Here is a 23423-nt window from a genome sequence, read left to right as displayed (position 1 = left end):
AATCCTTTGATGCAGTTAAAGATTAGGAGTATGGCTTCTTAATGAGGGCTGTGCAATGTCATTGGTTACAACAAAGCACATATCTGTTTATATTAAAGATTGGCTTATTTATAGCCTAAACTCGAAAATGGCAAAAGTAATTAGCTCTTGACATTCCCACACATGCATTAAAGTTCAGTCTCTCATGTTCTGAAAATCACCTGAATATTGATGTGAACATTGTTAGGAACAACTGAACAACAGAAGAGTGCTTAAAAAATGATAAATCAGCTATATATGGCACACATCACCTCAGCTGATTGATGTGTTATAAGCCCATCAAATTGCAATGATTATTTGTTATAGCCCCACACACATTACCAGTAGGTATCCCAATCTTGCTTGGGTTATCATCTGTTGTAATACGTAACAAATAGAGAGCAACATGCATTATGTGTTATTAGAAAGAGACAGGCAATCTTGGCAAGCAGATACAAATCCTGCACCTTCTTGCTGTAAGACGACAGAGCTAATCATTACACCACTATCCTAGTCGCCAAGACTGTTTGAAGACTTTTACACTTTTTCAGCATTGAATGATGTGATACAGATTACTGGTAGGCCGTGCATGGCCGATAACAGGCAGATTATATTCAAAACTTGTGGGTTGCCCAACATGAAAACAGATAAAGTTAACAACTAGCCGGTGAATGCAGAGAAGAACCAGATATCTCACTCAGGTGGTAATAGAAACCAAAACAGAGCTAAAAGGAGAGCAAGTTTTATTGTTTCATTTTTGGTGGTTACATAAATCCAAATTGATGCTAATTTTAAGTTTATAAGTGTCTGTGTGTGTTTCTTTCAAAATGTCTTTTCATTTTTAGGACGTTTGAACGTTTGATGGCTGTGGCTTAACTGTTTAGGGAAGGCTGGATGACAGGCAGCAGGTTCAACAACTGATCCCATCCATTATGTAGCAAATGTATTTTTTTGCAGCTAACATATATTGGAAGCAAATATTTTAAGAGACTATAAGATCAGAATTGAATGCTCCACAGATCAACCCAGTCTCAATATATTCTAGTCAGGATTAGGCCCATATTATTAAACAAAACACCAGAAGCAACAGCTGGGAATTTAAAAGTTCTTTATGTTAACATTAATTTGTGCCAGACTTTGTGTCATCATGTATAATGGTACAAAGTCTCGTGCAATGCCTAAAACGGATTAAGGCTAAAACAGGACTGGATGTGGTATTAAAAAGAAAAAAAATCTTGTCACGTACATCCATCGCTGGTCGAGAGGGGTTGTGCACCTGCCCGACTTCATTTACAGGTGTGGAGTGATTCTCTCACTGGACGGTCTCAGGGACTGACCAAGTGACCTTAACCTTCCACACCCCAGTGCCACATAGACACCCGCACACACACACATACACACACGTGCCTATTCCCATGGGCTTGCTCAGACTGGCACACAAAGACCAGCATTATTCTTCCATATCCCCTATACCAAACTGATGGGACTAAAGGAAGCAAGGTGGCAAATTTCATAATTTTTCATAATATTGCATCTGAATGTTTTTGCAACACTCCCCCCCCCCACTTTTTTTTTTTTTGCAAAATCATGGAAGAGAGACACATGAGATTACATTTCATAGTCTGACAAAGTTTAACAAAGGCGTTACTATGCCGCTGCTCAAAGACACACCAGTTTACAAAAAGGAAGGCAAGAAGACACAAATGTGTGTATTAGAGTCACATGTTCCACATTAACGCATCTGTGGCAAAGTTTGGATCCAGGCGTCCGCCTCGGTGGAGGTGAAAGGGTTTAAAACAATGCATCAATCTCTGTTATGTCTCACCGTCCTGGTCCTGAGTTAGTACAGACAGGCAAACAGGGAAGTATTGCTATAAAGAACTAGTCCACACTGTGTTTGTATTGCTTTCCTCAGCACAGTGACTGATGAAAGACCAGAAGCCACAGGGAGGAAAAGCACTGGACTCGTGGATACTGTTCCCCCTAAACATCAACACACTAGTTAGACAAATGAAGCTTCAGCTGCCCTTTCCACTGCTCTGCTCTGGTCTCTAGAGGCTGTAGTTCACTAAACGTAGAAGTAAATCACAAAGTCCATCCATTTAACAGAATTTATCACCAAAATGTCTAAACCTGCATTGTTTGCGTCTGCGTGCTTAGGTCGTCCCGACATATGTATACACTGATTGATAGTGTATTTATATTTCCTTGATGTTAAATAATTTGAGGCCAAAACAAGATTTAATATTATTCTTGGGTTAATTTTATTTTAAACTTTGTTGTTATTCTCTTGACTGATCTTCTACATTGTATAAATAGAAAAAAAACGGTGACTCATCAAACAAAGGTCAAGTGTAAAGTTCCCCATAACCTACTGATCCCCATGCTTTTCTGTGCAGAATCTGTGCCACAAGCTTTTATGGAACTCCCTCTAGAGGCAATACAGTGAGATGCTACTGCTTTTTGGGGATTTTCTACCTCCCTGCTGAACTATCCCTCCCTGTCGCAAAAAAAAAAAAAAAAGAAAAAGATCGCATTTATCAAGAACGTTATGAGACCATTTTGCACCACTTGCCTCATTTAAGCAATCTCACAACGCTTCAAATGCATGAAATAACAGTTTTTGGCAGATACGTACTCAGCAGACTTCAGTACGACTGGAGAGACTTTAAAATGTCACTTCAGTGGGAGAAAAACTGTTTTGATTTGAATTTGACCAAAGAATGTCAGCCAAAGCAAAACATCTTCAAAAACATCGGCACTAATGTTTTATTATATTATTTAGGATGGGAAATACCTCCTTTATGAGATGTAGAAATTACCCAGGGATTCATTCACTGTCTATCAGTTTCTTCTGCTTATCAAACAGAAATTAATTTGCACAAAAGATTTAGCAAAACTCAAGTATACATCTGATTACATCTTTTAACAACTGAGTAATGATCATCCAAAGCTTCACAGCAAAACCAAATAGGAATCACAGAGAAGCAACAGCTCACATTACTAAATCCTCGCTGAAAAACAAGGTTCTCTCTCTCTCTCTCTCTCTCTCTCTCTCTCTGAACTCCAAAGTTTATTTAGAGGGCATACCCCAAGCTTCGGAGAGAGAGAGATCGACAGGGAGAGAGAGAGAGAGAGAGAGAGAGCTGAAGTCATCAGCGGGCTGAGGGAAGTGAATGGGTCCTGCACGCAAAGCAGAAAAGCGCTGAAACTGTGGAGATTTACTTTGGTTCAGTTGTAGCTCAGCGAGAAGGAGGAGGTGTGCGCTTGGTGGCTAGAGCAACGCGAGCTGTTTAACGTAAAAACTTAATTTGTCTTTTCTGTTGTTGGTCCTGTAGTGGCTTTTACGTCAGCTGATGGTCAGATGAAGCCGAGACCCTCGGCATATTAGCGCAGTCTGTACACCGGGACGCACGGCGCATCTCTTCTGAGAAAGACTTGGAGAGGGAGGGAAAGGTTCATTTGGAGTTCTACAAATGGATTTAATCCCTCAAACTTCACGAGAGTCACGATAATGCTTCATTAATCATTCTATTTTTTCTTTGCGACCTTCACTGATGTTTGATTCTACTTTTCTCCTCCTCGCAACGGATGAAAATCCATCTTTTTGGCGTGGTTGTTTGGTTTTTGTTTGGGTGTTTTTTGTTGGGGGGGATGTTCTTTATTACTACAAGGATAACGGATCCCTAACTCAGTCTGGCTTTCTTGGCACATATGTGGACCTTATCCAGGATGTTACAGTCTAAGCGGCCCTGGCATCATTGGGCCACTGTACATTACCATCACCACATATCACCACATTGCTGGGGGTCCCGCTGTGTCTAGGAATTACCTGCAATCCCGCCTCTGTCTTTGTCTGGGGACAGAAAACGGAATCTTATTAATAAGTGTTTTGGCGAACATTGACATCGGCTTTACGAGTCTCACCTCTGGGCTACTATGCAATTACAACTCTCCTTTGTTTTGATCATCTTGCACTGCATGGATTACATTGGTTGTCAGCAGCACAGCAGCTCCAGGCACCGGCAACATAAACGTGAGTAAAGTGCTGTTCCCCGCCACAAAGTCCTATTATTAGGCTTGTATATTATTTCTTCTTGTTTTTAATTGATATTCATTTAATGTCAGCTTATGCTCAACAATATTTATTGACCGATTTCAGTCGAAGTTACCAAGATCTGCATCGTACATTCTGTTGCCATTAAAACAAATCTTCCCATATTTAGTCTTTGGTCAGATTTCTTAATCGGTGCCGTGTAATAAATTGGCAGATATGAAAGTTATCAAACAATCCTCCTGATGCGCTTTTAAAGTGATCACCAAATCAAAACATCATCAAATAAAAGTTCAGGTGACATTTAATTTTTCTGCATATGAAACAGGATTAAAAGCAATAATTAACAAATAAATAAATAGATAAAAACAAAATACTTAAAACAACAACAACAACACATTACCATCATCCATACTCCCAACTCTAATTTCTGCAATGGAGTTTAATGTTATGTATTTTTGCTTAATTTGGAAACTGGTATTTCCGTTTTTGTTTTTTGTTTTTTAATTAAATGTATATATTTTGCCCATGGGTAGACTGGGTGAGCGGCTCAAGCTCTCTATTAAAACCCCGTTTCCTTAATTGGATTCATTCACCTGAAGGCTGCAGCAGCCTCCCTGTGCGCTCGGTCTCATGGTTCCCGTCGCTCTCTAGCGGTCAGCGGAGCAGACTTCATGCGCGGAGTTTGTTGTTTGTTTGGTTTCAGGGTTGGTGAATAATAAAGCTTTAGCTCATATACTTAGTGAGATTTACGTGAATTTGCTGCCTTATACTATAAAGTATTAAAAAACATTTTTTGGAGATTTTTTTTAATCTGCTGGTGCACATCACGCAGGGTACATTCTGATGGATTCACGTTCTGGTGAATATGAATCCAAAATGTAACTCTTGTAATTGTGCAAAATGTTAGTCAATGCAAAACTGACTCCAGCAAACAGCAGAGAAGTTCCACACTGACTGTGAAGGTATTTCGGCTCTCATATATCTCTCTGGGGTCCAACAATATGTCTCCTCTCTTGGGCAATGAGCAGCTTTTTTCCATGACACTATGAAATAATTATCAATAAAGTATTTTTTCTGTTCTTCCTACGCACACTTTATCATTGAGGGTCTCCAGATGTGCTCTGTGACTAACTCTGTTTGAGATGAGCGGTGATAACTGGAATATTCCATGTATCGCTTGCAAGTATGGTCAAAACTGTCTGTGATCTACAACAATGGACCTTTGGAGTGATGTTTTCATCCCTGCCACCTGGGGCTAAAAGATCTCACTACACCTGTTTCTCTTTACATTAGATTGCAGAGCTCAGACCTGCACACATGACCAGATAGATGTCAAATCTATCGGGCATGTAATGAGTTGATTATTTTTCCCTTAAACGTGTGTTTGTACCACACAGACATCAGTGTTTGCTTTAGACCCCCCGCATATTTTCACTTTCTGTGTTTATTTCCCTCTAAACAATATTAAAGAGCCTCTCAGCAGAGTGTGAAAGAGATGAAAGGAGAACGTCAACAACTTCTGTGCAGCACAATACACTAAAATATGTTGTTTTACTCAAAGAGATTTAAAAAATTGTAATCTCAGCATATATTGACATACTGACCCAATGTTAATTGGTTTTTGTGTTAAGGAGTAGGTTATTCTTCTTTCTTACAGACTGACTCAGTAACCATCAGTTGATAGGCCCTTCTATGAATCCCAACTTCCTCTAAGAAAGCAGATATTAGGGAGGATGGAGGGATTAGTTGGTGAAAGGGTGAATGAGTACAGACATTAGAGGGAAAGCAGGGGGTAAGAGTGAGTGGGGGTGGGTCAATGACCATTCAGTTAGCAGGTCCAAATCACCACACAGAGACAGAACCCAAGCTGTGAGCTTCCTGTCTGTGATGATTCACCCAGAAACAAAGGGGGCGGGTTAGTAGTGGGAATTACATTAATATTAGTTATAGTTAATGAAGATGTTTCAGCTTCATGGAGGATGCTTTGATTTATGGCTAACAACAGAGTTTGTGCACAGTAAAGCCAGGGTGAATTGAGAGGCATGAAGGTAAGCATGTAACACACTGGATGAAATGAAATGGGGGGGGGGGGGGGGGGGTTTGAAAAAGAAAAACAAAACGTGTATGTGTGCAAATGTGTTTATTATATGTGTAACTCTTGCTGTTATGCAAGTTACCACTGTCCAACCAAGGTTTCGTTGGTGCAAAAGCAAGGGGAAGGCCAAATTCCTGTGTTTTAAGGCTTCTGTGAATCAGGGCAACTTGGCAGGAACACATGTGGGCAAATGGACAGCAGTTGTAAAGATAGTCAGGATATTTCAAACAAAGTATCCATGATCTATGGTAAACTGACAGCTAAACCCTGAGTTGAAAATGCTGGCCAATGAAAGCCAGTGGCGTGCAATGCCAAGACTGGGGAGGAAAACCAATTCCTGACGTTCTTGCAGGGGTTGCTTTTAATTTACCTGACATACGTGATTATGGCAACACCTCTCAAACAGGAGCAGCAGCGCAGCATAGGTGAATATAATAGTATATAAAACGTGGGAAATCTCTCAAAGACTCTTATTGCCTATATACTCACACAGGAGTCACTCCTTGTATGGATTAATATGTTTCTGTCACATAGCTGTCCATGAGAGGGTTTCTCAAAACCCTCCATTAACTTACACATGCCATTATTTAAAGAAGTGTGTTAACCAATCTCTTCATGGAGACAGCAACACTGTAGGTGCCTGGGACCTGGTGTGCATGTCAGGTTGTATTCAGTAAATCACCTCTGTGGTTGTCCACTTTATCGCTGTTCATTGTGCTCCAATTTAAATCAGACACCAAAGAGCAAATATTATACAAGACTGTTGTGTTTTTTCAAAGAAGTCATATTTCTACAATTTGTCACTATTAGCCTTTGTTATGATTCGTTTACTTAAAATACTATCACACTGATGCAAACATGCTGGAATTTGAGAGACATTAAACATGCCGGTGACAAAGTTGCAACATACAGTTAAAATGATTAAAATCTACAACCTGTACTTTCATCCATGGAAGACAAAGTGTGGTGAATCATCTCAAACTGGTATATAGTTGGGGAGGACAACTCTACTCTTAAATATATATCAACATAAACTAAACACTTCAGTACTTATGCACATAAACAGAGTTGCAAATATGAAATAAATTGCTGTCATTGGCCCTGGGCTTTAAGTTAATGTGACATTAAGTGGTTTGTCTTGTGTAATGCAACCCTTGTAAATATATTTAATTCCTGGTGGAGCTAAATTTACCTTTGGCCTCACACTTAAAGATGTGGATTTTAACCTTTTCTCCATTTTCATTTCATTCCCTGTTTTACTACCATCACTGCAAGATTTTAAAGCTAACGTAGACAGGAACTTGAGAATGCAAAACTCAGATATCAAGTGCTTGTTGTGAGTTTTGCCTCTATTATAAAAAGATATAAAAGGTTCTGTAAGAAAAGCATTCCTCTTGTAGTTTTGAAAAGCACTGGTATTCTCTCTCTTTTTGCCTTTTTATACAGTACAATAAGGTGGAACATTGAAGGAATGAGTTATACATGCACTCAGAACTTTGAGCTGCGAGTGATGAAACAAAAGGTTGCCCTAAAATATCTGGAAAAATATGTCATATTTATTTATAAATATTCCTTTTTTTTATAAGAATCCTAATATTTTTGTGTGTGAGATCTATATCTAATGTGAAACCCATCCACCCACTCCTCTCGACAGCGATCTCTGGTGTGAGCTCAGGGTGCCAGCAGGGTGGCTGTCTGACCTGCTCTGACTACAATGGCTGTCTCTCCTGCAAGCCGCGCTTCTTCATGCATTTGGAGAGGATTGGGATGAAGCAGATCGGGGTGTGCATGACTTCCTGTCCGCCAGGCTTTTATGGCACACGCTCTCCTGAAAGAAACACCTGTACAAGTGAGTCAAATAAACTGCAAATATAAAAATTTAAAAAGAGTTTTTATGGATATATTAACTGACTGCATGATTCCAATGAAAAAAGAACATCCAAATTTAAACGAGCACAAGCACTGAAATAATCAGGCTAAATATGGTGTCTTTAAAAGCGTAACTTGACTTTGTGTGTATCATTAAATCATATGCCCTGCCTAGTGAAGTGTAGTATGGCATGAAGTAGAGGCCTACATGTTCTTGAACAAGTGGAAAACATGAGACTGACCCTGTTAGCATGTTTCCTTTTGGTGACATTATATGAAATCAAGAGTTGCTTTGTTTAAAATCATTTATCATGATCCAGCCTGTAAACATTAATTTCCCCGCAGTGTCCCATATTGTTTTTCCAGCCTGACACACACACACACACACAGAGAGACACACACACACACACACACACACAGAGAGACACAGTGACACCCTGTATATTTAACGCGCAGGACACACACGATAACTTGTATGGTTTAAATAAACGCTGGCGGTGGGTCTGTGTTTCTCTGTCAGAGTGCAGGTCGGAGTGCGACTCCTGCTTCAACAAGAACTTCTGCACGCACTGCCGAGCAGGATTCTACCTTCACCTGGGCAAGTGCCAGGAGAACTGCCCCGAGGGCTTGGTCCGCAGCGACGCACAGAGGGAGTGTATTCTCAGTGAGTACTCAGAGTTTACATTAATCAGGCATGGGGATTTTTTTTTAAGTTTGCCTTTTATTTCATTTATTTGGGTTGCAGGACTAGTTTATATAGAACTACATTAAACATATTACATGCCAGATTACATTTTGTCTGTGCAGAGTGTCCTGCAGACTGTGAGTCATGTGTGAGCAGCGACATGTGTAAGCAGTGCCGGCCGGGCCTATACCAGCTCAGTGGGATGTGTCACCATGTCTGTCCAGAGGACTATGAGCCCAATGACAAACTCATGGAGTGCATACCGCAAGGTCAGTCCAGTGTGAGTGTGGATATGTTAAAGAAAAATGTCTGGTAAATACCCATTTTGAAAAAGCGAGTAACCCCATGTCAAAATTTTACAAAATATTTATTATCCTTATATTTCCCCTTCTGCCAATTTCCTCCTGTCAGTGCACTGTGAGGTGGGTGAATGGAGCGAGTGGAGCCCCTGCTCGAAATCTGGTAGAACCTGTGGCTTCAAGCGGGGCCAGGAGACCCGCACAAGGCAGGTCATGCAGTACCCGTCGTCCTTTGGCAAACCCTGCCCTGAGGTCTCTGAGATCAGAGAGTGCATGGTCAGGAGGAGGAAATGTCCAGGTAAAGAAAACAAAAAAAAAAAACATAATTTCTGAGAAGATGCTGTGACAGAGTAGCACTGCTTATGTGCCCAACTTAAATCCCACGTGATGCGACATAAAAACACACAACCCTCCCCCCCCAGAAGGAATTATCAAAGAAGATGCTTACTATATATTACACTGTCTTTGGTAATCGCTGCTGACCCATCGCACTTACTGCCAACATTGTATTTGAGCTACATGGCACGGTTTCAATTCTCTATGAATTCCAGACCACACTGCTTAAGCTTGAACAACCAGAGCTAGCCGTTCTTCCGCTCAGGACTACGACTGTTTACTCAGAGGACTGTCATTGTGGCTAGAGTGAGGACAGTGGGGAGAACACATGTGTGATGTTGCAATGGCTATGCTGCGTGTTTTCCCACGAGAGCTCTTTGGATTTGAAACAGTAAAACTGCTTTCTGTGCTCCTAGTAAACAGGGGATAGCGTGATTATTTCTAATGAATAGAGTGCAAACTGCTTTCAGACGGGCTCGTCCCCCTTAAACCCGAAGCTGTAGTGCATTTACAATCATCTTGTGTTGTGCGTACTGAGCGTGTGTGGTTGCTGAGGTGGTTGGTGGCTACGGCTGGTTGTTTTTTCGCCTGGGCTCTGTAGTGTTAAATGACAGATTGCAGACAGGGTAGGAGGCTGAGATCCAGCCCCCTGGGGCCTCACACTTACAGAACAAACACTGTGTGTGTGTGTGTGTGTGTGTGTGTGTGTGTGTGTGTGTGTGTGTGTGTGTGTGTGTGTGTGTGTGTGTGTGTGTGTGTGTGATGCAGCAAAAAAGCAGTTGACTCTGGAGCAGAAACAGCCAGCTCAACATCAACATCCTCCCCCTGGGAGGCACGCGGCGACCAGGGGATCAGTATTGGTTTATCCCCACAGCTGCCAATACACACACACACACACACACACACACACACACATGCAATAACTCTCTCCCACACACACGTATGCAAACCAACACAGGCACAAACAATTCCAGATATAGATATGCCATTCTCCATTTCAAGCAAGAGCAATAGATGCACATACTCACATTTCCATGCAGGCACACACACACACACACACACACACACACACACACACACACACACATACCAGCATTGTCTCACTGAAATAACTACACAGCCATTACTCAGAGTGGTAATTTGTGAAGAGAGTATACTGAGTTGGCGTGATTTGTAAGGCAGACTGTGAAATGTGCCCTCTGTCTCTCTCTCACACATTTCCTATCTGTATCTTTTCACTGATCTATCCCCTCATCATCATCCCCAACACACACACACACACACTCCCCAACAAACCAAAGAAAACATAGACCCCCATATAAGCTCCCAGCTAGCGCACCCAGTCATTTGGGGTCGGTGCCGAGAGTCTAGCGTAGAGTCGACGGATCTGTTGATGTAGCCAGAGACTGACGAAAGGGGTACAGAGACACAGAGAGACAGAGAGAACGAAAAAGAAAGAAAGATCTGTGCACAGACACAGTACAGACCCTTCTTATCGACTTTGCTCCTTTGTGGGATAACCCAGTCACCCCAGCTCCAAGAGAAACCCTGGTGCGTGGGAGCTAATTATCTGCCTCGGTGTATCCTTTACCCGCTGTTTACGTTCTGCACACGCTAGAGGGTCAGTGGTCTGACTTCAGAGAGCCTCCAGTAATCCTCCAACAGCTCTCTGACACTGATACATCCTTCCTCTTGTCCTCATCCTTTTCTCCTCTTTTGCACTTTCTCCTTTTGCCCCTCCGCCCCCTTCTATCCTCTTCTGTTCCTGCTTCTCTCAGTACATTGTTTTACTCTTCCACATTAGAACACTAAGTCCTTCACTCATTTCATCCAATCTGGCCTGACCCTGTTGTGTTTTTTTCTTTACCGTTGCTCTTCTTTCTCCTTATTCTTCTTGCTTTTATTTTCACTCATCTGTACCGCAAACCTAAACTCTTGTGATACTTTGTGTCCAAATTTCTGTGTATTAAATCTAGGAAATATGCGACAGAACCTTTAATCAGTTCATAAAAGGCTACGGGCATGCATAATCAGTAAATGTTGACATGTTGGCAAGATCATTTTCCTTCTTCTTTTTTTTTGTTTAAACCAGTTAAAAGGTAGGGGCTGTGCTGTACTTTGCAGGGTAAGTGTTCATAATTTTGCATGTAATCTTCAGATGAAGTTGCGCGACTCATCCTAGGAAACTGTCAAAAATAACCCTTTCTCACATGTAGCACATGGCAGGAGGTAGTATGTAAACACTCAGGTGTACTAGATCAAGATTGGGCAGGTTAAAGACTGCTTACTGTCCCATCTAACTGTGCTGACATTTGCATTCTCACGTGCCCCCAGGAATGGACTGGTAATGTGGCACCTGTGGTCCTATTACCTGTGCATATAAATGGATGACAAAATTGTCCTTTAAGCAGCTACTTTTTACTTTCTTTCTTTGAGTACATTTCAGAGACTTTACTTTTTCACTTTTACTTGAGTAAAGAAGTTGAAGAAAGTACTTCAACTGGAGTAGTTTTTAACACAAGTATCTACACTTCTACTTAAGTACAGAATGTCTGTACTTTTGCCACTCGTGCAAGCAACAAGGATTCAGGTAACATGAATGGCTACCTTGACCACGAGCGACTTTTTTAGCCTAAGTATATCTTTGAATTGTCACATGCTGCAGTGCAACAAAGAACTAACCCAACGACAACTTTAGCAACTTGATTAAAACCTGTTTCAATATAAATAATCAAATAAATTTAAATATATACAAAATATGTGTATGCATGATAGATTGTATGTGTCCAATCACAGCACAGTTCATATGCATTGTTTCAAAATGACTGATATTAGGGGAAAAAAGCTTTTGTTCTCCAAAGGTGTCGGCTATTGTAGCTCCTACATCCGCAAAGCTACAGAACGATTTCAAAATCCCAAATGCCACCTGGGTCTGATTAAGCACTGTTTTTAAATTAGTGATATAAAATCGGAAGAGGTGTAAAACTGTGGGGAAGCAGACATGCTAAGTCTCAGAGCTAAATTATTGATGTTGACATACACAACCTCATTTGCTGCCTTCTCTCTCAATAGTTGTAATGTCTGATTTGTCCTTCAATTAGCCTGCAGTTCACCTCACTATCGCTGTAGCTGGATGGACCTTAGCCCCCCTTCTACTCCAGCATATACACCCTCAGTGACACTCATGCATATTAGAGACAGTTGAGCCAACTAACAGCAAGCAGTCAGCCAGGGCGGAGGTTTACACACACCCACAGCCCCCCATGACATTCTGCCAACCATGCAGCCAACATTCCACTTGTGGGACAGCCCATAGCCTATAATCCCCGCCTGGCTCTCGCCAAAATCTCCCCGGACGACAGAACGCCTGCCACAGGGGATGTGCCACCATAAAACCTACAGTGCCCCCACTAAACATTCACATACATAGACACAAACCTCCCCTTACCCTCACTGCCCCTTTACTTTCTCATTTGATCTCTGTCTGTCTGCTGTTCTCACCACAGTTATAAAGTCATCTAATACGGTCTGTGATTTTTATTCCTCCTTCACCACTCTATACTTCTGTTAGTTTTTTTATTTTGATATTTTTAGTGTAGCATGCTTGCTCCCTTATTGCTCCAGCATACACACACACACGCACACACACACACACACACACACACACACCACACACACAGAGAGTATTGTGTATGCAGTCAGTATAGTAAAGCCCTCTTGAATCCTGTCCTTTGTGACAATGTTGTAACAGATTTCTTGCAGTTATATCATAGCCAGTTCAGCAGATCTACACTAACTTATAATGTACAGGCAGGCATTTCAAAGGGAATAACATGGCCTGATAACAGAGGTGTCTCCAGAGGGGCGCATAGGATTGCACAGCCCTCCCCTAAAATATGATTGCCTCAGTGCCCAGCTTCCCCTAAGCTATAACCTATATATCCCATGTTACTGGACTAGAGCAGCATTAATCGTAGAGCCTTAAAAAGCTCTTGTAAATGCCAACTCACATATTTTTTGCATATATTCCAGATGATCCTTAATGATAGATTACAGGAAACTTACAACAAAAGACAAATGTTTGTCATCTGTGGCGTCTTATGTTGAATTTGAGAGTAGTTACTCTCAAATTTATACTGGATCCAGATTTGCCAGAAATGTCATATGTCATATAATCATAAATGTTTCCATTGCTTCCCAGCTGTGGCAGTTACCACAACTGGCTCAGCCTTAAAGAGTAGCTACTACTAATGGTTTAACACTATGTCAAAATGTATATGACTGTCAAGCATGCCAGCTATGTGCTGAGATGCCAGGACACTGCTCGCTTAGTGCAAAAACTTGCTAACTTGATCATCTAGCGCAGGGATGTCAGACTCATTTTTTATCACCACTTTGATCTTTAGTGGGCTGGATCAAAGGAAACTCATTTCTGTCAGCATAAAGATACTTAACTAATCATTCGGACTGTCTATATTATAAAACACGTATTTTTCTTTTATTTTTTTGTGGTTAATTTACAGAAAATCTTTTCTTATCTACCTTGGCACAGTTTGAATGGCAATGGGGGAGGTCTTTATCAATAGGAAAAGCTGTAAAATGTATTAAAATACAGCTAAAAGTTTAAAACCTATGTACTCCTTAGAGCCTTTCAGTGGGGCAGATTGGAGTCTTTGCTGAACCAATTCTGGCCCCTAGGACTTGACATAAGGTTTAAAAATCTGCCGGTCAGTGCCTCTGAACCTCACCAAATAATGCATGCAACCAATTTAAATCCTGAAACAAACAGAAAAAAAATAATTACATATTACGTCCCGTTTATTTCCAAAAAAAGTAGCAACCTTTGCATTGTTCAGAAATTACAGTTTCCGATCGCTTCCAGTCTTTGTGCAAAGAAAAGCTAAATTCACGGTGGTTTAGAAAGCTGATGGTCCATGTGCTCAAGTTCCACATTATGACGCTACTGGAAGTGTTTCATGTGTTTTCCCCACAGCCAAAAAATCCTTCACTGAAAGTCTTTTAAGACTCTGTGATATTTTTCATCAAAACTTGACTTTTGGGAATGTGCTAAATGTCGGTTGAAAATGTTCCAAAACCTCTTAAGGTGTCCCATTTGTGGACCATTATACACATGTCAACACACAGTTTACAAAAGGCCCATCAGAAACTGTTCCAACTAACCAAACGCAGGTTGGTTTGATAAACACTCTCGTAATCATCTCAACACTGGCATGGATTAGGTTTCTCTTCTGGCTCGACAAAAGCACAGGGGCTACAGTATGACTAATCCACTGAACTTGTAAATAGTTATGGTGTCAGGGCAGAGAAAACAATGAGAGCAAAGGGGACTTCCTGTGTTTACAGAGGACAGGGGGCATACCCCGAATGAGTCAGTGAGTCAGATTACTACATCCGTCCATCCTTCCAACCATCCATCACTAAAATCACCTGTCTTCGCAATAATTTATTCTTTTTTTTTACTTACTTTTCGCTCACTGTGGTGTCTGTCTCCTGTCCTCTTGTTCTTTCATTATTTCTAGAAGGTTAAACACAGCTGGCAGAGAGAGCTTCATATCACAAGCTCAAAATGTGTGGGTCAGACTTGATCCTTTTGTCCAAGCAGACACCTGCCTTGATTAATGAACGGAGTGGGAGCATAGGAAGGCTGGGGGGTGAACGTGAAGCGGGCAGGAGAGAGACAGGGATCTCGTTTTCTCTCCCACTTTATCTCTCTTTCCCCTCTCCCTGTGTCTCTGCCTACTGCCGACTTCAGCAGTTTCACAATCCCCGACCGGCCAGCCAACAGCCGAGCAGGCCGTGCTGCTCCGTTCCACTCACACATGAGCGGCAGCAGTACAACAACAGGAAAGGGCCTCCTCTGCTTTCACTTGCAGGTCCTGTCTCCAAAACTCCCTGCGGCTGGATCTTGTTATTATCATTATTAACTATGGCTCGAGCAGAGATAAACCTTCAACATTCCAAAATTCTCTGTTTTGTTTATGAGATGGTGTTGCAAGAACAGATAAATTGGGGGTTTATTTAAAGGCTTTCTATTTTGGACAAAGGTCTACTCATCACACACGGAGAGGGCTGCAACAGCTGATAGACCCGACAGCGTAGCTGCTTCCGCTGATTAAACACTGACATCTAGTGAGAACCTTAGCATGTTGCACTGTAAATGAAAGTTGTGCACAACGCTTTACTTTCAAGTGCATACTTTCTAGAATTGGCATTTCTTACTTCACAGAGGTTTACCAGCTGGACAATCTTTTGAAATATTATTGACATCTTACTATATTTACTGCAGTTTTTAACAATATTTTTATTCCAAATTCCTTTGTGAAAATACTTGTGCAGTCATTTCTACTGACACCTCCCACAATCCACTGACGTTAATTTTTTTGATCTTCTTAATTTTCAGGACGGAAGAAGAATGAGCGGAGAGAAGGAAGGAATCGCAACAACCGGAAAGATAAGGAGAATCAGGAGGGGAGGCGGGAGAGGAAGAGAGAAAGGGAACGAGAGAAGGAGAGAGACACGGGTGAACGTGAAGATTCTGTTAACAGGAACAAAACAGAGCACAGGCACCGCAGAGGCCACGAGACAGAGCTAGTCTCACCTGTAGACGGCCCCATCCAGTAGTGCTCGGGGGAGATAACATCCAATGCCTCACCACCTTACTTCTGTCATCTTCCCATCCTTCGCGCTCCAAAACTTCCCCGCCCTCACCTCTGTTTGCCCCACTCACAACCTCTCTCTGCAGGGGTGTTGCTGCTACCTGTATGATTTGAATATACTGTTTATGCACAAGCAGGACGGGGCACATTCAGCCAAAAGGCTGGAGCCGCTATTGTTTTCAGCTCCTTTTCAACCGCTGAGAGCGTCTCTTATGAAAAGTCCAGGACACACTGCTGAGACTGCTGTTGGGACTGCAGAACACTGAGAATTGTCTGTGACAGTGTGGAGGACTGTCAGAGAAATGTAATGAGAGACAAAGACATTACACGTTTGTTGAAATGGTTATTTAATAGGGCTCTGGTACAACATTGTGCATCTTGGATTTTGAATGTAGATTTTCCAGCATTATGTAGAAGAATTGTCATTATTGTTGTTCTTGTTCTTTAGATCTCTTTATTTGGTGCAGATTTTGTAAAGAAAAAAATAAAAATAAAAAGTGAGGTTTTTTTTTTTTTGCTCTTTCCATCTCGTGACATCTTCATAATCACTACAGCTGAGGGCGACCTACCTTGTAGGCAACTGCATCTTTGCAAGATCATTAGAATATTCACTGTAAGCAAACTATCTGGTGTGTCCAGCTAAAGGGGAACCCGCTTGGTATGAATAAAAGGATTATGGTCATAAAGTTTCAAGTGTATGCATGTCTGGTGGAAATTTTAATTTTATCCAGATAAGTGATAAATCTAATCTACCACTGGTTTTTCTTGTGTAAATAGAAGCTCTCAATACAGCTCCGACTAGAAACCAAAACACTTGTATGTCAAATAAAACTATAATGGGTTTGTACCTGTGACTGCTTTAATCTCTCTTTTTTGCCCCTTCACCTTCATCTTGTGCAATCCAAACAAGTATTAGCTGATCTCAAATAGGAAGTGAAACTCAGTACACAGATGCCACGCTCTCCATTTGGCTTAGATCTGATTGCAGTAGTAAGAAGATATGGCCTTAAAAGCTTACTTTAAAAAAAAAAAAAGATACTGGGAGCCCATCTTTCTGTAGCTGAAGCTACTCTGGCAAAATATACTTGAATTTATTCAAGTGCGTTATTAAATTTGTGTGCATTTTTGAATAATCCATAACCCAATTTGGTCAGTTTAAACAAGTAAGCGAATATGAGATATGAAATGTAGGATAGTCACATCTGGGTGTACCCTTTCAAGCCATTTTGTGCAAAAATAAATAAAGAAACATTTTAAAGCTAAACTGTTTATTGGTGGAGTGATTATTTTTGCTCAACAGCAGCATCTACTGCATTTTGCATCAGGCATGACAGTATTTCCTCCTCATTCATTTAGCAGAGAAGTCTCCACTAATGTGGGGTTGCACATGAAAATATATGAAATTCTGATTTAAATGTACTTTTGCAAAATATAGACAACATTACAATATGTACACAAATCTTAAGTGCAAGATAAAGCAATGTTTGAGAAGAGAACATCAATTATACATGACAAATAAAACCAAGTTCAAAAGGATGATATCTGAATCAAGATGAGTCTAAATCAAAAACGACAGAGGAGACACTGACAGATGGAAATTTAGCCAGATGCCTTTAAATAGACTGAACAAATTCTCAATCACAGCTGTTTTTTAAGGGGGTCAACTGTTCACTTCAGGTTGGCGACAAAATCCTCGCCCTTCTTGATAGAGGCCTTCAGCTCACCGATTGCGTCAGCAACCAGCTTCTCCTCAAAGGCGGACAACTTGCCGAGGCCAAGGTTCTTCTCGATGCCGTTCTTCCCGAGAAGGATAGGTGTGGAGAAGTACTTGCACTCTGTCTCCTCAGACCTGACAAAGGAACACTCCACCACTCCCTCTTTTCCATTCATGGCGTCCAGGACGGAGAAGGTGAAGCGGGCGCCAGCATAGGCCATCGAGAGGGTTGCAGATCCAGCTCCAGCCTTGGCCTTGACCACCTCTGTGCCGGCCTCCTGGATCCTTTCAGTCAGGGCGGAGAGCTGGTCAGCAGGGAACTCGACTTTAGGTGTGCACTGGGAAATGAGGGGAATGATGGTCTTCCCAGCATGGCCTCCAATCACCGGCACATTAACACGAGCAGGATCCAGGCCCTTGAGCTCTGCAACAAAAGTGTTAGCTCTTACAATGTCCAAGGTTGTGACACCAAACACTTTGTTTGGGTTGTACACTCCATGCTTCTTCATGATCTCTGATGTAATCGGGATGGTGGAGTTGACGGGATTGGCGATAATGCAGATCAGAGCCTCAGGGCAAGTGCGGGCGCAGGCATCGGCCAAGGTGGCCACAATGGTGGCGTTGGTGTTGAAAAGGTCATCGCGGGTCATGCCTGGTTTTCTGGGCACGCCGGCTGGAATTACCACAACTTCGCAACCCTGCAGCGCAGCGTCGAGCTGGTCGGGGCCTATGTGGCCGGTCACCTTGGCCCTCGTCTCGATGTGGCTGAGGTCTGCAGCCACTCCGGGTGTATGAGCGATATCATACAGGGAGAGGTGGCTCACCAGCGGGCTATTCTTGAGTAGCAGCGATAGCGGCTGGCCTATGCCGCCCGAAGCCCCGAGCACCGCCACCTTGGCGTTGTTCTGTGACGAGGTGGCCAAGCCCCGCACGAGGCTAACGGTAGGTCTCACAGCACGGGAAAACATCTTCTTGAATGTTGATTCGGCAACTGAAATGAGTGAAAATTGAAATGCCTTCGGAGCCCCTCTCTCCCGTGACACCAACGTCCTCTAGCCACGAGCAAACCGGAAGACTACCGAGTTGTCATGCGTCGAAGATAATGGTCGCGCGATTTTACGTCTGATTTGCGTCAGTTCGTACGGCTGCGTCGTCGTCTTTGTCTCAGCTTCTTTTTCGTAGGAAAACAAAGCCAGTGAACAGCAGAAGTGGGCAAATTAGAATTGGACATTAGTACCATCAAAAGAATTGTAACGAAAACCAGCTCAACACAGCGGTACGGTACGTGTACGGTCGTTGCGGTGTTTGTGTCGTGAGAAAAACATGTCTTCTGACTCTTTATGTCGCCCCTGCTAAAATAAGCTAGCGCCATCAAATGAACGCCGTCTATTTGCTGGAGTCACAATGCTGCCGTCAGATTAGCCAGGGCTAGCTAACTACAACAGGTTTCATTGTTATGGAAGCTTTGTCAGTCGAGAAAAGCCTCTGTGTCGTTATTGTTCGACTCGTTTTACAAGTGAAACGGTACTGTTTGACCAGCTGCTGGGTAATCAGCCAGACAAGTTTTTATATATACTATTAATAGTTATTGTGAGTATTATAACCATCACATCGTTAGCTGTTAAATTTAATTAAATAATGTGCTTGTAACTAGCCCTGCTTTAACGATAGAAGGTTTAAGTCACAAAGCACAGTTCACTGATTGTTGTGAGGTAACTGAGCAGCCTTTTGTATCACACACAGTAACCTCTTAGGTTTCACTTATAACTAGTGAATTAATCCCAACCTGTAAGTAACCAGAGCTGAAGGGTTTGATTGGGAGGAAATGTGTGCATATAAGAAATGGCTTGTTATTGTACCGAACAGTTGTATGTATTTTAAGATGAAACACATTTTCGCTCACTTCTCTTTTCGTTTTGACAGTGGCAAGTTTCAAGGTCGAACAGCTCTCCTGATGATACATCAGCACTAAGCTCATTCCAGTAAGTCCAAAATGGATAGTGTATTTGAATTTTGTGATGGTACCAGTGTACCTTTAGACAACATAAAAAGCTGGTTTTATTTAGCCTTTTATTTGTTTGCTAATTTGTGACAGTAAACGTTATGTTAAGTGTAGTCATGACAGCAATAAAACTAAAAAAAATCAGCCTCATAGTGTCCATTTCATTGAAGGATATATTCATTTACCTACACATGATAGCCACAGAATAATATCTCCAGTAATATTAATAATTTTACACAATATACATCTGTTTTGAAATTAACACTACTGATAAACAAATGGGTAGAACACATTCGTTGTAACATTTTCCTTTATGATATTTCTTGTCTTTTTTTTCCAGTACTTCCTCATGATGGCTAGTTGTGGAGAGGTAGACCACTCTGTTAGCTCACTCCCATCCAGCAAGAAAGGCAGCAACAGTGGTGGTGGAAGTGGGAACAGTGCAGAATCATCATGCTCTGGCTCCAGCAACTCATCCCCAGCCCTATCAGTTCCTGAGTGTGCCATCTGTCTGCAGAGCTGCGTCCACCCAGTCCAACTGCCATGCCATCACGTCTTCTGTTTCCTGTGTGTAAAAGGAGCATCTTGGCAGAGCAAACGATGCGCTCTCTGCAGACAAGAAGTACCTGATGACTTCCTGGAAAGGCCTACACTTCTCTCTCCAGAGGAGCTGAAAGCATCAGCAGGAGGACGAGGTGGGGCAGCGAGTGATCACGCTTGGTATTATGAGGGGCGTAATGGTTGGTGGCAGTATGATGAGCGAACCAGCCGTGAGCTGGAGGACGCTTTCTCCAAGGGTAAGAAGACAGCCGAAATGCTCATTGCTGGTTTTTTGTATGTAGCTGACCTGGAGAACATGGTGCAGTATAGGCGCAATGAGCACGGTCGCAGACGTAAGATGAAAAGAGACGTTTTAGACATTCCCAAGAAGGGAGTGGCAGGACTGCGATTGGACACTGAGGGTGTTAGTGGGGCCGTGGGGGCTACAAGTAGAGAGAACTCTGCTGATGGGGCTGATACCACACTAACAAATATACAGCAACAGGTTACAGGTATCTCTTCTACTGTATCAGCCCCTTCAGCTCCTGCCAGACCTCCCACTTCCCTCGGTGGTCAGCCAGGCCCCAGTACTAGCCCCCCTCTGGAGGATGCTCTCTCCCAGCTGCAAATCAGCCCCAGGCCCACACCTTCTCATGAGCGGTCTGAGGCTGGGGAAGGAGAGGAAGATGAGGAGGAGGAGGCCTCACCTTCCAGGTCCTCTGACCCTCACACCTCTGTAGATGAGTCTGGCTCTGGAGATTGGAGTGATGATGAGGACGAGGAGGATGAAGAAGAGAACGGGGGAGATGGAGAGCGTGTGGAGCCGTGGGAGGGTAGGCCAAGGAGACAAAGACTGAATCCAGAGAACAGAGCCCCTCCTCATTCAGAGTCTGCCTCCCTGTCTCCCTCATCCAGTAGCAGTGGAAGGTCCAGAATGCCTGATGGCCAGTGTACAGTGACTGAAGTGTGAAGCGATCATTAATATATTATCACCAAATGGCTGTGTTCCTCATTAATTTGTTCCTCGCTTTATGCTGTCGTTCACTTGGTCACAGATCAAATGGGGGTGGAATACTTTCTGCAGGAGAAATGATGCACTACGCATCCAGTAATAAACGGAACCACGTTTTCCTCTATTTGTGTGCCCCATTCTGGGATCACAATGATCTGGAGGTATCTGCGTGATTCTAACAGTCTCATCACAAAAATACAGAGTCAGCAGAAGTTTGTTTTCATGGTCTGGAACTGAGTGTTCTCATTCTGAGAGAGAGAAGGTACAGCTTGGTAAAGAGTCAGATGAATACACAGCGTTTTCTGTTCAGCACATCATTTGATGGAGGTGCAACAGACTTGGCTGTAGTCAGTCTGTGCACTACTGGCTGCAGGTGTATAAAGTTTGCTTTCTTCAAATTGCAGGCAAGTGGAAGTTAAAAGTGACTTCGGCCAAACCTACCTATTGTTTACATTTATTAGCTAACACCCAGAGGGGGGGCAGAGTGTTAGCCCCAGTCAGATTTGTGACTTCCAGTGAAAGAAGGCATAATGGGATTTTGGAACTCAGCCATTATGAACGGCTCGGCTGCATTCTGGTCATCTGCACTTAACTCTCTCAGCTAACATAGCACGCAGAAATGAGCTCATTAGAGTCATCTGCCTACTCGTGCAGAGAATTTAACCCTTAATACCTTATTCCTAGCCTCCACCTTACTTCAACAATCTCCTTCACATTTAACTAATTATGAAGCATTTTCTTAAAGTTTTAAATTCAACTGAACTTTTTCAAAGTGTGTTTCATTTCAGAGCTAATTGTGGTTTGAAAAGAAAGAATTTAGTTTGTTCATGATGAAGAACGTAAACATTTTCAACACGATGCTCTTAAGCTGTATGGGATTGTAAATTTGACACTTAATGATTAGCAACCTAGAATATCTGGAAACCTGAGGTTATCAAGCTATATGCCAAGATTTTGTGTTTGATTTCGCCTGCAGTTTTATGAAAACTAAGATGTTTTAATGAATGTGTAGAAGTTTTCCCAGCTTTGAAGAATTGGCATTTTACTGTGGAGTAGCAGCATTGTGCCTTTAAAGCTGCTGATGCCTCTGAAGCTTCCATGTTAGTGTCCCAGATTAAAGTATTCTCAATAAATGTGTATTCTAATCTGTGCGTGTTTGAAGAGAGAGTTACTTAAACACTACTGGTTGGCAGGATGTGGAGAATTGATGTTTTCAGTTTGAGTAAATGTTTTAATTTTGTGTTTGTGCATTTCTTATGGTTGTAAACCCTCTTATATATTATGTCTGGGGGAGTAAGAGAACAAATCTATACCATTGCTATTGGTCATCCTGCAGAAGTTTCAAGTTGCATTGGTTTTCTATTTCTTACATGCCTCAGTCATCGGCTCAGTTTTAAACTTTCCATTTGGAAGAATAAATCATTGTGTAACCTTTTTTTTTTGCTTAGTAACCTTTTTGTTTGTTTTATGGTTCGTAATTTAAGAATAAAGTGTCATTTCAACATCCAGAAGTTATTTCTCTCTGTTTGGAGACTGCATTTTGTTGTTTTGGCGTCTCTGTGACAGTGCATAGTCTGGGAAAATATTTCCATCCTGATTTTAAAAGTAGCACAATCAATGGGGACACTTTAAGTAACATTTCATCCACCTTTTCTCTACACCAAGTATTTGGCTTCCCTTCACTCACATCCGTGGTGTTTGGTATTCTGACCACAGCAGACAGTAACACTCCAGCTGGTTGTCTTGCCAGGAAACATAACCTTTGGAAGGGGAACAGGGGATACAAGCTCAGCAAGCTCCAGGGACCTGTCCTTTTCCATTGCAATCCTTGAACATTTGTACTTTTTACAGAGCCTTATTTGCTCTGCGGGTTACTGAAAAATGAACAACACACTGAGGGGGAGAGGAGGGGGGGCTACAACTTATGATATTTACTATGTATGGCTGAAATGCTTAATTGGCCCAGCGCTTCAGAATTTTGAATGTTCCTAATGCAGAAGATGAGAGCTACTGAGCAAAGCAGCGATACCCACTCGGAAAACATTCCTACAGCCAAGGTTTTCCTAATAGGCCACAGCGACATGGACACTGAGGAAATCTGAAGGATCAGCTGATATAA

General features: G+C 42.2%; 3 protein-coding genes across 4 annotated transcripts; 2 read left to right on the top strand and 1 right to left on the bottom strand.

The window, feature by feature from the left end:
• The first annotated feature begins 3157 nt into the window (after window positions 1-3157).
• On the top strand, window positions 3158-17290 carry rspo3 (R-spondin 3). Its single transcript, XM_006794908.3, has 6 exons — window positions 3158-4054; window positions 7825-8019; window positions 8560-8703; window positions 8847-8993; window positions 9136-9321; window positions 15781-17290. The coding sequence occupies exons 1-6, from the start codon at window positions 3958-3960 to the stop codon at window positions 15999-16001; spliced, it is 990 nt and encodes a 329-aa protein (XP_006794971.1). The 5' UTR covers window positions 3158-3957; the 3' UTR covers window positions 16002-17290.
• Window positions 17288-18852, bottom strand: mdh2 (malate dehydrogenase 2, NAD (mitochondrial)). Its single transcript, XM_006794909.3, has one exon. It carries the CDS (start codon window positions 18716-18718, stop codon window positions 17705-17707), a length of 1014 nt encoding a protein of 337 aa, XP_006794972.1. The 5' UTR covers window positions 18719-18852; the 3' UTR covers window positions 17288-17704.
• Window positions 18245-22830, top strand: LOC102785128 (E3 ubiquitin-protein ligase rnf146-like). Of its 2 annotated transcripts, none has more exons than XM_006794911.3 (3): window positions 18245-19026; window positions 19674-19732; window positions 20093-22830. In XM_006794911.3, the coding sequence occupies exon 3, from the start codon at window positions 20102-20104 to the stop codon at window positions 21260-21262; it is 1161 nt and encodes a 386-aa protein (XP_006794974.1). In that variant the 5' UTR covers window positions 18245-19026; window positions 19674-19732; window positions 20093-20101; the 3' UTR covers window positions 21263-22830. The 2 variants fall into 2 exon arrangements, with proteins under 2 accessions (XP_006794974.1, XP_006794973.1); XM_006794910.3 differs by having other exon boundaries at window positions 18245-19031.
• Window positions 22831-23423: the final 593 nt, after the last annotated feature.

The sequence above is a fragment of the Neolamprologus brichardi genome, chromosome 11, assembly GCF_056152115.1.
Source record: "Neolamprologus brichardi isolate AB-2024 chromosome 11, ASM5615211v1, whole genome shotgun sequence".
Classification (NCBI taxonomy): domain Eukaryota; kingdom Metazoa; phylum Chordata; class Actinopteri; order Cichliformes; family Cichlidae; genus Neolamprologus; species Neolamprologus brichardi.
This window is presented reverse-complemented; position numbering and strand designations above follow the sequence as displayed.

Bases quoted from the DNA above. Each gene is read 5' to 3' on its own strand.
- LOC102785128 (XM_006794911.3), top strand. From the start codon at position 20,102: ATGATGGCTAGTTGTGGAGAGGTAGACCACTCTGTTAGCTCACTCCCA.
- rspo3 (XM_006794908.3), top strand. From the start codon at position 3,958: ATGCAATTACAACTCTCCTTTGTTTTGATCATCTTGCACTGCATGGAT. The intron at 8,020-8,559 runs GTGAGTCAAATA...TTTCTCTGTCAG, and splicing joins TGAAAGAAACACCTGTACAA to AGTGCAGGTCGGAGTGCGAC. The intron at 9,322-15,780 runs GTAAAGAAAACA...CTTAATTTTCAG, and splicing joins CAGGAGGAGGAAATGTCCAG to GACGGAAGAAGAATGAGCGG.
- mdh2 (XM_006794909.3), bottom strand. From the start codon at position 18,718: ATGTTTTCCCGTGCTGTGAGACCTACCGTTAGCCTCGTGCGGGGCTTG.